This window comes from Dendrobates tinctorius, unplaced genomic scaffold, assembly GCF_039654945.1.
Source record: "Dendrobates tinctorius isolate UK_male_01 unplaced genomic scaffold, ASM3965494v1 ptg000059l, whole genome shotgun sequence".
Taxonomy (NCBI): domain Eukaryota; kingdom Metazoa; phylum Chordata; class Amphibia; order Anura; family Dendrobatidae; genus Dendrobates; species Dendrobates tinctorius.
In genome coordinates this window covers 22700142-22715203 of record NW_027361727.1, presented here as the reverse complement: position 1 = coordinate 22715203, position 15062 = coordinate 22700142, and the positions used below count along the sequence as shown (strand labels likewise).

Genomic DNA, 15062 nt, shown 5'->3' with positions numbered 1-15062 from the left:
CTGTACTCCTCCTCCATGGCCTGTCCTCTGCCTGCTACACTACTCTGTCCTCCTCCTCCTGGACCTGTCCTCTGCCTTCTACACTACTCTCTCCTCCTCCTCCTGACCTTGTCCTCCACCTTCTGTATTACTCTGTCCTCCTCCTCCTGGACCTGTCCTCTGCCTTTGACACAGTGGACCATTCCCTTTTCCTACAGACCCTCTCCTCTCTTGGTATCACAGGCTTGGCCCTATCTTGGATTGCGTCATACCTAGCAGACCGGACATTCAGCGTCTCCCACTCGCACACCACCTCCTCACCGCGTCCCCTATCTGTCGGAGTCCCACAAGGTTCAGTCCTAGGACCCCTGCTCTTCTCCATTTACACCTTCGGCCTCGGACAGCTCATAGAATCTCACGGCTTTCAGTATCACCTCTATGCTGGAAAAATATTCAGGATTGAGAGTCCTCAGTAGTTGATACCTTTTAATGGCTAACTGAAAAGATGGTAACACATTGCAGCTTTCGAGACTACTCGGGTCTCTTCATCAGGCTAGACTAATACAAAATCTGAAGTCACATATTTATGCACAACACAGCACAGAAAAAATGCAATAGATAAGACAAGTGACGTGAAGCAGAACTATCAATATGGGAGAGGGAGAAACATAAATATAAACATTGGACCAGTTCATAGATAAGGAGTCCGGATGTTTTATGGTCCTCTGATTGGGGTCTAGTTCTGTGCTGTGATGCCCCGCAAGGTTTTAAAAGGAAATTCCTTAATTGATGTAAAAAGACATAAATCCATGCGACACATTCATTCCAGCACTGAGAGTGTCAAAGGTCGTCATAAATTTGTACTCCCAAACTCGTCTCTCTCTCTGAGAATTGAAGTTACCTTTCAATACCAGTAATTTCATATCCACGCTGCTGTGATCAGGGATACAGAAATGTTTTGCCACAGGTAGATCCATTCTTTTTTCTCTTATTGTGTGACGATGAGCATTCATCCTTGTTCTAAGCTTTTGCCCGGTCTCCCCCACATACAGACCCCCAGTTGGACATTTAGTACAAATAATTAAGTACACCACATTAGATGTGATGCAGCTGAAAGTACCTGGGATCTTGTAGTCCTGATGTGAGTTGGGGATCTTTATCTTGTCCGTGGTCATTATAAATGGACAGGTGTTACATTTTTTCTGGTTGCAAGGAAAGGTTCCTGCAGCTGTTGTAGAGGACAGGGAGCTTCTGACAATGATGCTTCTTAAATTTGGGGGCTGCCTAAAACAGCAGTGGGGGGTCTGGAAAAATGGATTTCAATCGGGCATCTTTTTGTAGTAAAGGTTGTAATTTCCGTGCAGCTCCCCTTAGCACCTCCAGATTTGGGTTGTAGGTGACTACTAGAGGCACTCGGTTATTTTCTTCTTTAGCTTTGTAATGTAGCAGGTGATTCCTTGACAATCTGGTGGCTCTTGTAATTTGGTTTTCAATTGTTCTTGGATGGTAACCCTGGTTTAACACTCAACTACTCCAGTACTGAGATTAATTTTTTGGACACCATCATTAAGCTAAAAAACAATGAAATAGAGACATCCCTGTATCAGAAGCCAATCGACCGTCCAACATACCTTCAATGGGACAGTTTCCATCCAAAACACATAAAGAACTCTATTATCTATAGCCAAGCCATCAGATACAATCGTATATGTTCCAACCCCATGGATAGAGACAAACACCTTGGTCGCCTCAAAAAGACCTTTTTGAATCAGGGTTACCATCCAAGAACAATTGAAAACCAAATTACAAGAGCCACCAGAATGTCAAGGAATCACCTGCTACATTACAAAGCTAAAGAAGAAAATAACCGAGTGCCTCTAGTAGTCACCTACAACCCAAATCTGGAGGTGCTAAGGGGAGCTGCACGGAAATTACAACCTTTACTACAAAAAGATGCCCGATTGAAATCCATTTTTCCAGACCCCCCACTGCTGTGTTTTAGGCAGCCCCCAAATTTAAGAAGCATCATTGTCAGAAGCTCCCTGTCCTCTACAACAGCTGCAGGAACCTTTCCTTGCAACCAGAAAAAATGTAAAACCTGTCCATTTATAATGACCACGGACAAGATAAAGATCCCCAACTCACATCAGGACTACAAGATCCCAGGTACTTTCACCTGCATCACATCTAATGTGGTGTACTTAATTATTTGTACTAAATGTCCAACTGGGAGTCTGTATGTGGGGGGAGACCGGGCAAAAGCTTAGAACAAGGATGAATGCTCATCGTCACACAATAAGAGAAAAAAGAATGGATCTACCTGTGGCAAAACATTTCTGTATCCCTGATCACAGCAGCGTGGATATGAAATTACTGGTATTGAAAGGTAACTTCAATTCTCAGAGAGAGAGAGACGAGTTTGGGAGTACAAATTTATGACGAACTTTGACACTCTCAGTGCTGGAATGAATGTGTCGCATGGATTTACAGTATGTCTTTTTACATCAATTAAGGAATTTCCTTTTAAAACCGTGTGGGGGCATCACAACACAGAACTAGACCCCAATCAGAGGACCATAAAACATCCGGACTCCTTATCTATGAACTGGTCCAATGTTTATATTTATGTTTCTCCCTCTCCCATATTGATAGTTCTGCTTCACGTCACTTGTCTTATCTATTGCATTTTTTCTAGGCTGTATTGTGCATAAATATGTGTCTTCAGATTTTGTATTAGTCTAGCCTTATGAAGAGACCTGAGTAGTCTCGAAAACTTGCAATGTGTTACCATCTTTTCAGTTAGCCATTAAAAGGTATCAACTACTGAGGACTCTCAATCCTCAATATTTTTCTATCTACTGGCTAACACGGTACAAAGATATACATCTTTCCTGTATCTCTATGCTGATGACACACAGATCTACATCTCTGGACCAGATATCACCTCCCTAGTAACCAGAATCCCTCAACGTCTGTCTGCTATTTCATCCTTCTTCTCTGTTAGATTTCTAAAACGTAATATGGACAAAACAGAATTCATCATCTTTCCCCCATCTCACGTGACCCCCCGCAACGCACCTATCCATTAAAGTAAACGGCTGCCCACTCTCTCCAGTCCCACAAGCTCGCTAGTAACCCTGGGCTCTGATCTCTCCTTCAAACCACATGTTCAAGCCTTTTCCACCACCTGCTGACTCCAAAAGTTATCTCCTGAATCCGCACATTCCTCAGCCAAGAAGCTGCAAAACTCCTTGTGTAGGGAAGAAGACCGGGCTGCGGGTACCTGTGCGGAGCCTGGTCCGGAACTGTTGAGGCTGCGTTCCTTGTCTCCTGGGGGAAGGGAAAAAGGCCCAGACAGGCGCTCTGACTCAGAAGCTGGGGCGCGGTTAAAAGGGAAAGCATGCGCAGCATCGGGGAGTTTCCTGCCAGCCGTGAGAGGCGCAAGGTGCGTGCGCAACGGGCTCCGCGAGGTGTGCAGCCGGGCCGAGACGAAACGGGGCCGGCCATACGCTAGGACGCTGTTGGTGCCTGCCGCAGTGACAGGGAAAGAGCCGGGAGCCCTGTCCCTGTTCAGCTGAATGCCACACATAAGCTTAAGAGCCAGGGCAGGGTGCGGAACTGTTTGTTGCTGCCTACGTTGCCGGACTTTGCTGCACCCTTCGACCAGGACCCTGAGTATTGCAGCCTTGTCTGCATTGGCCGCAGCCACTTATGGACTAGGGGCCCAGTGGAAGGTACCAACCAACCAGAAGACAGACCACCGTTATCATCAGCACCTTCTTGGACAAGCACCGCGCCAGCTGTTGTTGGCGCTACTGACTTTCAAGCAGCATGTACAGTCAGAGAAACTTCTAACACAATAAGGGTACAAAAGGACTGTTGTTACCTTGCTCATTTTATTCTGCATATTATTTACATCTGAACTGTTTTTTCCCTCGTTTAACCATTCATCTCCCTGCGAGAAGTTATCCCCCTGTTTAATTAAAACTGTTAAAATTGTTAACCCTTGCACTGCTTTCTGTCTGTCACTGCATCTCGCAACCTGCTTACACGTGCCTTATCATCTCCCGCCTTGACTACTGCAACCTCCTGCTCTGTGGCCTCCCCTCTAACACTCTCACTCCACTCCAATCCATCCTAATCTCTGCTGCCCGACTAATCCACCTGTCCCCTTGCTATTCCCCGGCCTCTCCCCTCTGTCAATCCCTGCACTCGCTCCCCATTACCCAAAGACTCCAGTTCAAAACCCTAACCATGACATACAAAGCCATCCACAATCTGTGTCCTCCGTACATCTGCGACCTCGTCTCCCGATACTTACCTGCACGAAACCTCCGATCCTCACAAGATCTCCTCCCGTACTCCCTTTTATCCCCTCTTTCCACAATCACATACAAGACTTCTCCCGCGCATCCCCTCTACTCTGGAACTCTCTACCACAACATATCAGACTCTCGCCTATCATGGAAACCTTCAAAAAGAACCTGAAGACCCACCTCTTCCGACAAGCCTACAAACTGCATTAACCACCGATCCACCAAACCTCTGCACGACCAGCTCTACCCTCGCCTACTGTATCCTCACCCATCCCTTGTAGATTGTGAGCCCTCGCGGGCAGGGTCCTCTCTCCTCCTGGACCAGTCGTGACTTGTTTTGTTCAAAATTATTGTACTGTATTTTTATTATATATACACCCCCTTTTCACATGTAAGGTGCCATGGAATAAATGGTGATATAATAATAAACAGAGCCTTAGATGGGAATGTTCACATTTACTTATTAACTGACATTAATTCTACAGCTCTTTACAAACATCTTCTCTGTCCCCATTGAGGCTCACAATCTAGCTTCCCTATCAGTATGTCTTTGGAGTGTGGGAGGAAAACTACGCAAACGCAGGGAGAACATACAACTCTCTGCAGATGTTGTCCTTGGTGGGATTTGATACCAGGATCCCAGTGTTGAAGAGCAACAGTGCTAACCACTGAGCCGTCATACAGTGCTAACCACTGAGCCATTGGGCTACCCTCAAAGTTACATTGTATCACATATATATATTGTAATCGGAACATTTCAGAACTTTCCGCCATGGCTTCTCTCTTTCATCTTCCTCCCTCTTCCGTCGCTCATCTCTCTTCCTTCCATCTCTTCCATCAGATGAATGTCTACAGATGCACTGAGCCGGTTCAGCCACAGGCAAAGCTTCGCTTCCCGCACTTCATTTCCAGCAAGGAGACGTCTCCGGAGATCGTTAATTGCAAAGACCAAGCTTTGAAGGTTGCGGGGAACGACCAGAAAGATCCGAAGGATGAGAACAAACCGGTGGAAACGATCTCAGGAGGTGTAGTCTCAGGTGCGAGAATGGGGACATGGAAGTTCTTAAAGTGATATTAACCATGTTGCTAAATGATAAAGGGATTGTCTTGTGCCTTCAATCTTTTCTATGTGTGGTGTGAGAACGTTGGAACTCCATCGATGGTGGGGAGAGAGGATCCTCACTCGATGAAACAATCCCTTTGATTTCATGTCTAGTTTGCATTTATAGGACTTTCTATGGTGGAGACCCCAGGGCACCTAATGCAAATATTAAAACTTGTGACCAGAAGGTGCCCAGGGGAGAGGTACAATAAGACGACTTTTGGCAAAAACTGGAATTACCTGTTGTTGGTAAAACAGGATATAGTTAGCATATACTGCGCTGGGGGCATGCTTTAGTTTCCTCCTACATGCACCATGCTGAAACCCAGAACTGTATGCTTTTCTTACTATCATGGACTCAGAAAGCATATCATGTGGAAGCTAAGTCTGAGCACCAAACCCTCTATATTCTACAGCTAGATGATAAAATTCAGTCTGCCTGCAGCCACCATTAGGGGGAGCTCAGTGAAGATGGGTTTATTTAGTGCAATAGGAGCCATGTAGGCTGTGAGCTCCCCCTAGTGGTGGCTACAGGCAGACAACATTTTATGATTGATCACCTAGCCTTAAATAGGCGACCTGGAGCTCTTTATTGTTTAAAAATTAAGAAAAGTTAATTCACCTAAAAAAAGGGGTTCAAAAGTTTATAAAGAGTCAATCATGGCCACAGCCATCTCAAGAAGAGTGTAATACATATAGACAATAATTTAAAAAAAAACTAAATCAATCATCTTGTTAATGGTTGCAAGAATATTTTGCTATCCTGGAAAAAAAAATTAAAAATGAGAAGAAATTAGAAGAAAGATAATGCACTATTATCTATCTATCTAATCTATAATCTAGTATCTATCTATCTATTATCTATCATCTATCTTCTATCTATTGTCTATGTATCTATTATATATTATCTATCTATTATCGGTTTATCTATTATCTATTTATTTATCTATTATCTATCTATCTATCTATTATCTATCATCCATTTATTATCTATCTACCTATTATCTATAATCTATCTATCTAATCTATAATCTAGTATCTATCATCCATCTATCTATGTATTATCTATCTATCATCTATCTTCTATTATCTATTAATCTATGTATCATCTATCCATCTATCATCTATTATCTATGTATCTATTATCTATTTATCTATTATCTATCTATTATCTATTTATCTATTATCTATGTATCTATTATCTATTTATCTATTATCTATCTATTATCTATGTATCTATTATCTATCTATTATCTATCTACTATCTATTTATCTATCATCTATCTATGTATTATCTATGTATTATCTATCGTCTATATATTATCTATCATCTATCTATCTATTATCTATCTATCTGTCACCTATCGATCTATCTATTATCTATCTAACTATTATCTATTATCATCTATCATCTATCTATTCATTAATACCTTATACTTATAATCTCCAGACCAGATCCCCCACAACTCTCCTGATCATGAGGATGAGGAGAAGCTGAGCCCTTTACTTCACGCACCAAAGCTGCGCTATTCTCTGGGGTACGACCGTCAGACGGCAGAGTTATGTGTGTCTTTCCTTGAAGGTAAATCTATCTATTTGTGCTATGTGATGAATTTTCATTACATGGAAATATGGAGACCCAAGTCAGAGTATAGGCGTGAGCGGACCCTGCGTTTTATTATTCAGCGATATTCATGGCTGCGCCTACTCCAGCCTGCAGGTTTATGGCAGCAGTTGGGTCAGACACATTTGCTTGTGGACGCCATATTAGGCAGTCCCATGTTCATAGCTTCTGTGTGCACTGCAGCTACTAATATGGACAGAGTGCATGTATTGTGGGAGAAAATTAATTTTGCTATTATGTTTATTAAATAATGTTGTGCCACTTTGGCTTTTCTTTAGCTCTGAGCTTCCCTGCACATTGTTGACTGCAGATTGAGTTAACTGAGAATCAGTGTCATGGTATGCCTAGGTTACTTTAGGCAAAAACCCCGGGACCCCTGCGATGTCCCTCAGACTAGGGGAACCCTGTCTGTCCCTCTACCCAGGGTTTACACTGAAGGTGTGCCTGCCTGGGCCTCCACCCTGTCCCTGTCTCCTGTCCAGCCCTAAGCTGAACCCACCTCCCTCCACCCAGTGAGGGGACCAGACACCAGACCCCACAAATACGTATGGACAGGGGTAAAAGAAACACCACACCGTTAATACACAAGGGAATACAATAATGTGCAAGGGCAACCAAATATATATAACAGATAGGAGAAAGAACAACTGAGGGATATACTGCACCAGATATCAGACGCTCCAACACCAACACTGCTGACCGGTATTGCTAGCACTAGGCTAAAGCTATAGTCGGCGACGCCCATAGTCAGGGCGAACTATTTAAAGACCAAGGGCGTGGCCCAGCCCTCAGCCAGCATGACAACCTGGTTAACCCTATCCCGACTGGAACAGAATACCCAATAGGGTATTACCACTGTCTGCCGGACACCCTGGTGTGAACAGTGTCCGACATGACAATCAGTCAGTGAGCATGCTCTGGGAAATATTTAAAGGAGGTATCAAGAAGTGATTCATTTTTTGCTACTAACTTAAGAACTAATAGGCAAGTAATTGCTAACAAGCTGCTTGTCGTACCCCGCGCCGGTCTCTGCCATCACAGACCTCTCCTGAAGTCACATAAAAAGAGTCATCATGAGACATCATGGTGATTGACAGCCGACTATGGGGAGCATGACGTTGGCAGTCACGTCCCGTCAACAGAGCTGCTGGAAAGGAGAAGAGCTGCTCTGTTGATGGGAAGCAGCTGAATGAGCAGCAGATAAAAAACCCCTTTAACTCTTTTATGTCTTTTTCTGAACTCCTATGTACTGCAGACTACATCAAAGTTGAACTGAACTTTGATGTGGTCATAAATCAGTTGAAAGGAGCATAAAAAAAGAAAGATAAGAGAGTTATAAACTCCCTGTGAAAAGAAGCTCACTGATGGATCCTCAGTACACTCATTCTGAAGCCAGCAATGTGCAGAAAAACTAAAGAATGTGTAAAAGCCAAACTTTTTAATGAAAACCAATTGCAAATAATTGTTTTCAGCTCTAAGCACAAGTATTAAAGTGAAAAAAAAATGTCAATTGCCCAGAAGAAGGTCAATTAATGTAAGATGAACCAATACTAGACGGACTCGAAGGAGTTAGGCAAAAAAAATAAACTTCACAACTATCAACCAATCGTACGCAGCTTCAGACACTCACAAGCCAATCACAACCTGAGAAAGTTTCCGGTAACTAAAAGTCAACTTCTGATTGGTTTTCCCTGCACCTTCTATTTCCTGCAGACAAGGGTCCCGGAAGCTGAGGTTTGTGGAGCTGTTTTCTTGTGTCCTTTTATATTACTTCTTTATCTGCCCCTTTAATAATGGTGCTGATTGGTAATATTTTCTCCCCGATTAATGCATACACTTTGAAAAAAAGAGTTAGCCTTTACCCGACAGAGAGCAATTTTTACATGGCGTGAATAATTTTGCAAAAATCAATTTTTTTTATTAAACAAATTTTTTTTTTCAAATATTAGTAAAAAAATTAAAAAAAATTAACCCTATGTTTGTTGGTATATTCCAGCTGTAGGTGTGTTGCTGTCAGGAGAGGAGGATTGTGGGAGTCACTGCTACGTCCTGGGTGCACTAAATACTCATTATGGCCAGACAGAGGCGCAAACGGCGCTTATAAAAAGAAAGGCCCACACGGTGTGGGAAGAAGCTCTGCTCTTTCCTTTGAAGGAGGAGGACAGAGCCGATGCCACGTTGACCCTCACCCTGAGAAATTGTGATCGCTTCTCTCGACACCAGGTGGCTGGAGAAATCACCCTGAGCCTGGCTAACGTGGGCATTCCGTTTGGCACAGCACGATGGGTGGACCTCAGGGCCCCGGAAAAGGTGGAGAAAGTGTCAGATTTTTCTGACATTTATGTTAAAATATGAAATATTGCAGTTTAAGTGCGCTGACATCTAGTGGCCTAACACGTTATTGCAGTATTTAAAACTGAAAAATCTCACTTTACAGCCTGCAGTAAAACTGGATGTGGTCGCAGTACTATTGGTGAACCTCAGGGGCTCGGAAAAGGTGGCTAAAGTGGCAGATATTCCTTACCTTTATGTTAGAATATGAATTTTTGCAGTTATCACATTTGCTGACATCTAGTGGCCAAAAACGATATTGCAGACATATAAAAGAAAAAAGTTTTCACTTTACAGCCTGCAGCAAACTAAATGTGGTCAACTGGTTATACCTAGACAAAACAAGGTTAATAGCAGAATGGCGCGTCCAGAGATCTGGATATGGTCAGCGTTAGAACTGCAACGTCGTCACGTGAGATGGGTGATCTAAGTAGGACTGTGGGCGTCACAGAGATAGATGAAATAAATGTTAATGGTGGAAACATATTTTAAAGGGAAACTATCATTAGAAAATGACCTTTTGTTTAAATCAGGTTTTTGGTTGCATGCATTTCTTTGAATATTTTTGGCAATATTATTTTTTCCATGCAACAATCTGTAATAAAAAAAATTAGTAATATTGTCATTTTCACGCCGGACACTAGGGCTATTTTAGACTCATAGTTCTTATAATTTCTAGAACAGTTTTCAGCAGTTTCGTTATCATCAGAGAAAGGATTAATGACTGATAACACAAGGATTACATCATAACACCTCTATCTAAAGTGACATGTAAAAGTTTGAGCGCCCCTGGTAAAAATGACTGTTATTGTGAAGAGTTAAGCAGTTGAAGATGAAATGATCTCTAAAAAGCCTAAAGTTAAATATGACACATTTCCTTTGTATTTTAGGCAAAATATATATGTGTATTTCCATCTTTTACATTTTAAAAATTACAAAAAGTAAAATGGACGGATGCAAAGTTTGGGCACCCTGCACGGTTCGTAGCTAGTAGCGCTCCCTTTTGCATGTATCACAGCTTGTAAATGCTTTTTGCAGCCAGACAAGAGTCTTTCAGTTCTTGTTTGCGGGATTTTCCTCCATTCTTCCTTGGAGAATTCCTCCCGTTCTGTGAGATTTCTTGGTCGTCTTTCATCCTCTGCTATTTTGAGGTCTAGCCACAGATTTTCAATGATGTTCAGATCAGGGGACTGTGAGGGCCATTGTAAAACCTTCAGCTTGCGCTTTTTGAGGTCTTCTATTGTGGATTGTGATGTGTGTTTAGTATTATTAACCATTTGTAGAAACCATACTCTTCCTCTTTTCACCTTCAGCTTTTTTCCAATGGCGTTAGGTTAATATCAAGAATTTTGTTGTAATTTCATTGAATTAATTCTTCCCTGTGCTCATGAAATGTTTGCGGTGCCATTGGCTGCAACACAAACCCAAAGCATGATTGATCCACCCCCATTAGTGATGAGCGAGTATACTCGATGCTCGGGTGTCCTCCGAGTGTTTTGGCGTGCTCGGAGATTTAGTTTTCGTCGCCTCCGCTAAATGATTTGCGACTGCTAGACAGCTTGAATACATGTGTGGAATGCCTGTTTGTTAGGGAATTCCCACATATATTCAGCCTGTCTACAAGTTGGAAATCATGCGGCTGAGATGAGGAAAACTAAATCTCCGAGCTCGCCAAAATACTCGCAGGCCACCTGAGCATGCTCGGGAAAACCCAGACAACAAGTATACTCGCTCATCACTAACCCCCATGCTTAATGGTTGGCGTGATGTTCTTTTCCTGAAATTCTGTGCCCTTTTTCCTCCACACATATCTTTGATCATTGTGGCCAAATATTTCTATTTTAACCTCATCGGTCCACAGGACTTGATTCCAAAATGCATCAGGATTGTGATAGGCATCGGGTTCCTGCCTCTGCACAGGAGGAATCCCAAGCCTTGCCTTCTGTGGTGTCCCATTCAGTTCCGACCGCAGAGGAGCCTGCTCAGCAAAGACGTCGATCCTGAGGTCTTGCTCAAGCTAGTGCTGTCAGGTTGGTTGCTGCTGCCATCCCTGGTTCAGCTATAGCAACCTGCACTAGTCAGCAGCGAGCAGCTCCTGGGACTAAGTCCCTCTTTTGCTCCACTGAGCATGCCTGTGGCTCAATCTCTCATTGGAGCTCAGGGGTCACATGCTCAGGTCCCGTGGCTGTTCCAATTGGACCACGGGGAAGGTCCCAGAAGGTCGCCACTATAAAAGATTTGCATGGCCTCTCGGTCATGCGCTAGTATAGACTCTTATTGCTAGTTGTGTGTGATGACGGATGCTTGAAACTGGTGACTGACTCATTATGACTCCCTCTCTCTGATTGTGCTTGTTTGTAGGGTTTAGGGTATAGAGTCTGCGCCTACTAGTGGCATTGTCTTGCGCCACTGTGCTACCTAGTCACAGCACCTCACTTAGCTCCTCAGGGTGCCATTCAGCTTAAGGCACCTCAGTACCGCATTAAGTAGCTGCATTCACCAGTGCGTTTCCGAGTGCAAGTCTAGCGCTTTCCGTCCCTAGTCTGGATGGTTCGTGGCGTCCGCTAGAGCGGTGCAGTGTGCACTTATATTTCTGTTACCCTCTTTCTGGCACCGCAGCTTCGGCGCCGAACGCTAGTGGTCTGGAGGGACTCTAACCCTTTGTCTTTGGGGCAGAGTCATGTGACTGTTTACTAACGCTCACCCGGCCGAGCCCTGTAAGGTTAACAGGCTTCTGTATTTATACTTAGCGGCTAGGTGGTTCTGTGACGCAACAGAACTCACTCCAGTACATACCGGGTGATGCTAACCCACGTGTGTTTGTCTGTTATTTTGCCGCATAGCCTCCGCCATTACCGAGCAGCAGGAAACATCTCTGCACAGTGGACCCTGGGCTCTGAACGCACCTTTGTTACCATCCTTTATTACTTTTTGCGTTTCGTTAGCCCTAACAGCTTGTATAGATGCTCTTCTAAATACTTCTGATGCTGAATTTTTATGGTGACGATGCAGGAGAGGTTTTCTTCTCATGACGGTCATATTTGTGTAGGTCTCTGAAGTAGAACAATGTACCACAACTCCAGAGTCTGCTAAATCTTTCTGAAGGTCTTTTGCAGTCAAGCAGGAGTTCTGATTTGCCTCTCTGACAATCCAATGAGCAGTTCTCACTGAAATTTTGCTTGTCTTCCACCATTCCAAATAGGTGGTATCACGGCTCACTTTCTCCTCCTCCTGTACAATGACTGATAACAACTCTATATACAGTAGATAACACAGCATCAACCATTCACAATAGGTGATGTCTGTTAGGCGTCGGGTTTCTGTAGCTGCACAGCAGAGATCCTGAGCCTTGCCTTCAGCAGTCTCCCATTCCTCTTTAGCCGCAGAGGAACCTGCTCAGCAGACTCGTCGATCCCGGCGCTCTGCTCAGACCAGCTTTGTGGGTTTGGTTGCTGCTGTCACCTCTGGTCCAGCTATAGCAACGCATGCTGGTCAGCATCGAACAACTCTAGGGACCAAGTCCTCCTTTCGGTCCACTGATGCCCGTGGGACGATCTCCCATTGGAGGTCGGAGGTCACATGCGCAGGTCCCGTTCCAGCTTTGATTGGTCCACTACTGGGAAGGTCCCGGAAGGACGCTGCTATAAAAGAGTCGCATGGCCATGCGCTAGTATAGACTCTTATGCTTATTTGTATGTATGATGATGGATGCATGTATCTGGTGACTGACTCATTAAGACTCTGCTCCCTTTGATACACATTTTGGTTAGGGATTCAGAGTGACAGTCAGCGCCAATGGGTGGCTATGCTCAAGCCACCGTGCTCCCAGTACACTACGCACACTAGCGTCCGAATGTGCCTCCCTGCTATGGGCACTGTCGTACCGCACCAGGTAGCTGTGACAGCCTTGCGACGCCGTGCGCACCTCTAGCACTTTCCTCCCCGTCCTGGGTGGTTAGTGGGGTCCTCCGAAGTGGCACTGTGTGCACTTGGTGTGATTATATATACTGTTACCTTTTGCTGGCACCGCAGCCGCGGCGCCGAGCGCTGATCGTCTAGAGGAGCTCTAGTCCGGTGTCTCTAGGACAGGGCTCTGTGACCCCTAATTAGCGCTCACTCAGCCGAGCTCTGTGAGTTCAACAGGCTCCGGCGTTTGATTCTGAGGCTCTGTGGAGCAACAGAGTTCGCCTCTATTCACACTGGGTGAAGTTAATCCACGTGTGAGCAAGCGTTTAGTCACCATCAAGTTCCGCCATTACTCAGCAGCAGGCTCCATCTCTGCCCGGTGGACCCGGGGCTGCGAACGCACCTCATATCTCCTTTCATATTATTTGGTGCGTTCCGCAGGCCCTAACAATGTCACAGCTCACCTCCTCCTACTCCTGTACAATGACTGATCCAACCACGCCCTGCTCCCTTCCCTTCACAATGACTTTTGCACACGCTGATTAGATGCTCCAATGCAAAATATAGAGTCAAAGTCAAGATTTTAATTCTATTTTTATTTGAAATACAGACTGTGATATGTAAAATATAAAACATTGTGAATTAAAAAAAAATAATGTAACACCTGATTTAAACAATGGGACATATTCTGATGACACAACAGGTTTACCTGCCGGCCTAGCCATTGGCTGACACAAAGCACAAACTCGGTACTGCTACATCTGTGAGTAATAACAGGTACAGAAGTGAATTAATCAGCAGATCTCATTACTGAGGCAGAAGACGTCATCGGATCCGCTCCCGGGCGATAACGCATAAAACAGTAAATCTATGTAACACAGCAAATAATGAGTCACTTCAGCCATGGCAGAGCTGCATGCGGTCAGCACTGGGCCCTGAATGCGCCGTGCATGCCCTAGTTTACAGATGAGGCATCTTCCTGCGTCATGTAAGATCTGCCGGAGTGGTCCTTTAGTGCCGATCATCCCTGATTCACTTGTATAGGGGGAGGGGGAGACGGTTCCTGCAGCTATTGTTAGCACCGCTCATACTCTTCCCCCATCCGCACCTTAATATCTTCCTGGTGTCAGGGAATTTATGGAAAGCAGACAAAGAGAAATGTTCAGATCGGCTTCGTGCACCTGTGCGATGATTAGCGGTGCAGCATTTACAGCTGCTTATTCCCATTTATACCGCATGGATCTTAAGATGAATTACCGGAGATGTTTGCCGGCAGTAAAACCATTTGGGGCTTAGGCCAGGTTCATACTGTGTTAAGGCATAGCGTTATGCTATACCGCTAGCGCAGGTGATTCATCTGCGCTAGCGGTGACGGAGCCTCAGACGCTGCAGCCCGCGTCCGACGCTCCGTCACTGAATGACGGCACGTCGCTAGCGCATGCAGATTATGGCAAGCGCTAGCGATGCGCCCAATAATAAGGGTTATTGGCAGCGTTAACGGACTGCCATAACGCAGTATGAACCCAGCCTTACCAAAAATAACAAATTAATATTGATGTCTGCATGAGGAAAAGGACAGGATGCCTTACACCTGGAGGGTGGGGTGTGATGGCATGCATCAGCATTGGGGACCCTGATTTGGGGTATACCCGGCGCCAGCATTAGGCTTCTTATAATCATACAGTGCCTAAGTAATACAATCAGGCAGTGCCCATATAATACACTCACACAGTGTCCAAATGATGTAACCAGATTATATAACCAGAATGTGCACAAAAAATACTGTCATAAGGTGTCCAAAAAA

General features: G+C 44.5%; 1 protein-coding gene across 1 annotated transcript in view; it reads left to right on the top strand.

Annotated features, from left to right (window-relative positions):
• Window positions 1-15062, top strand: part of SYT13 (synaptotagmin 13) — a 38925-nt gene that overhangs the window by 6377 nt on the left and 17486 nt on the right. Inside the window, exons 2-4 of the mRNA XM_073578588.1 lie at window positions 5137-5332; window positions 6848-6979; window positions 9018-9331. Of these exons, the coding sequence (XP_073434689.1) occupies window positions 5137-5332; window positions 6848-6979; window positions 9018-9331 (642 nt within the window). The remainder of the gene's footprint in view (window positions 1-5136; window positions 5333-6847; window positions 6980-9017; window positions 9332-15062) is intronic.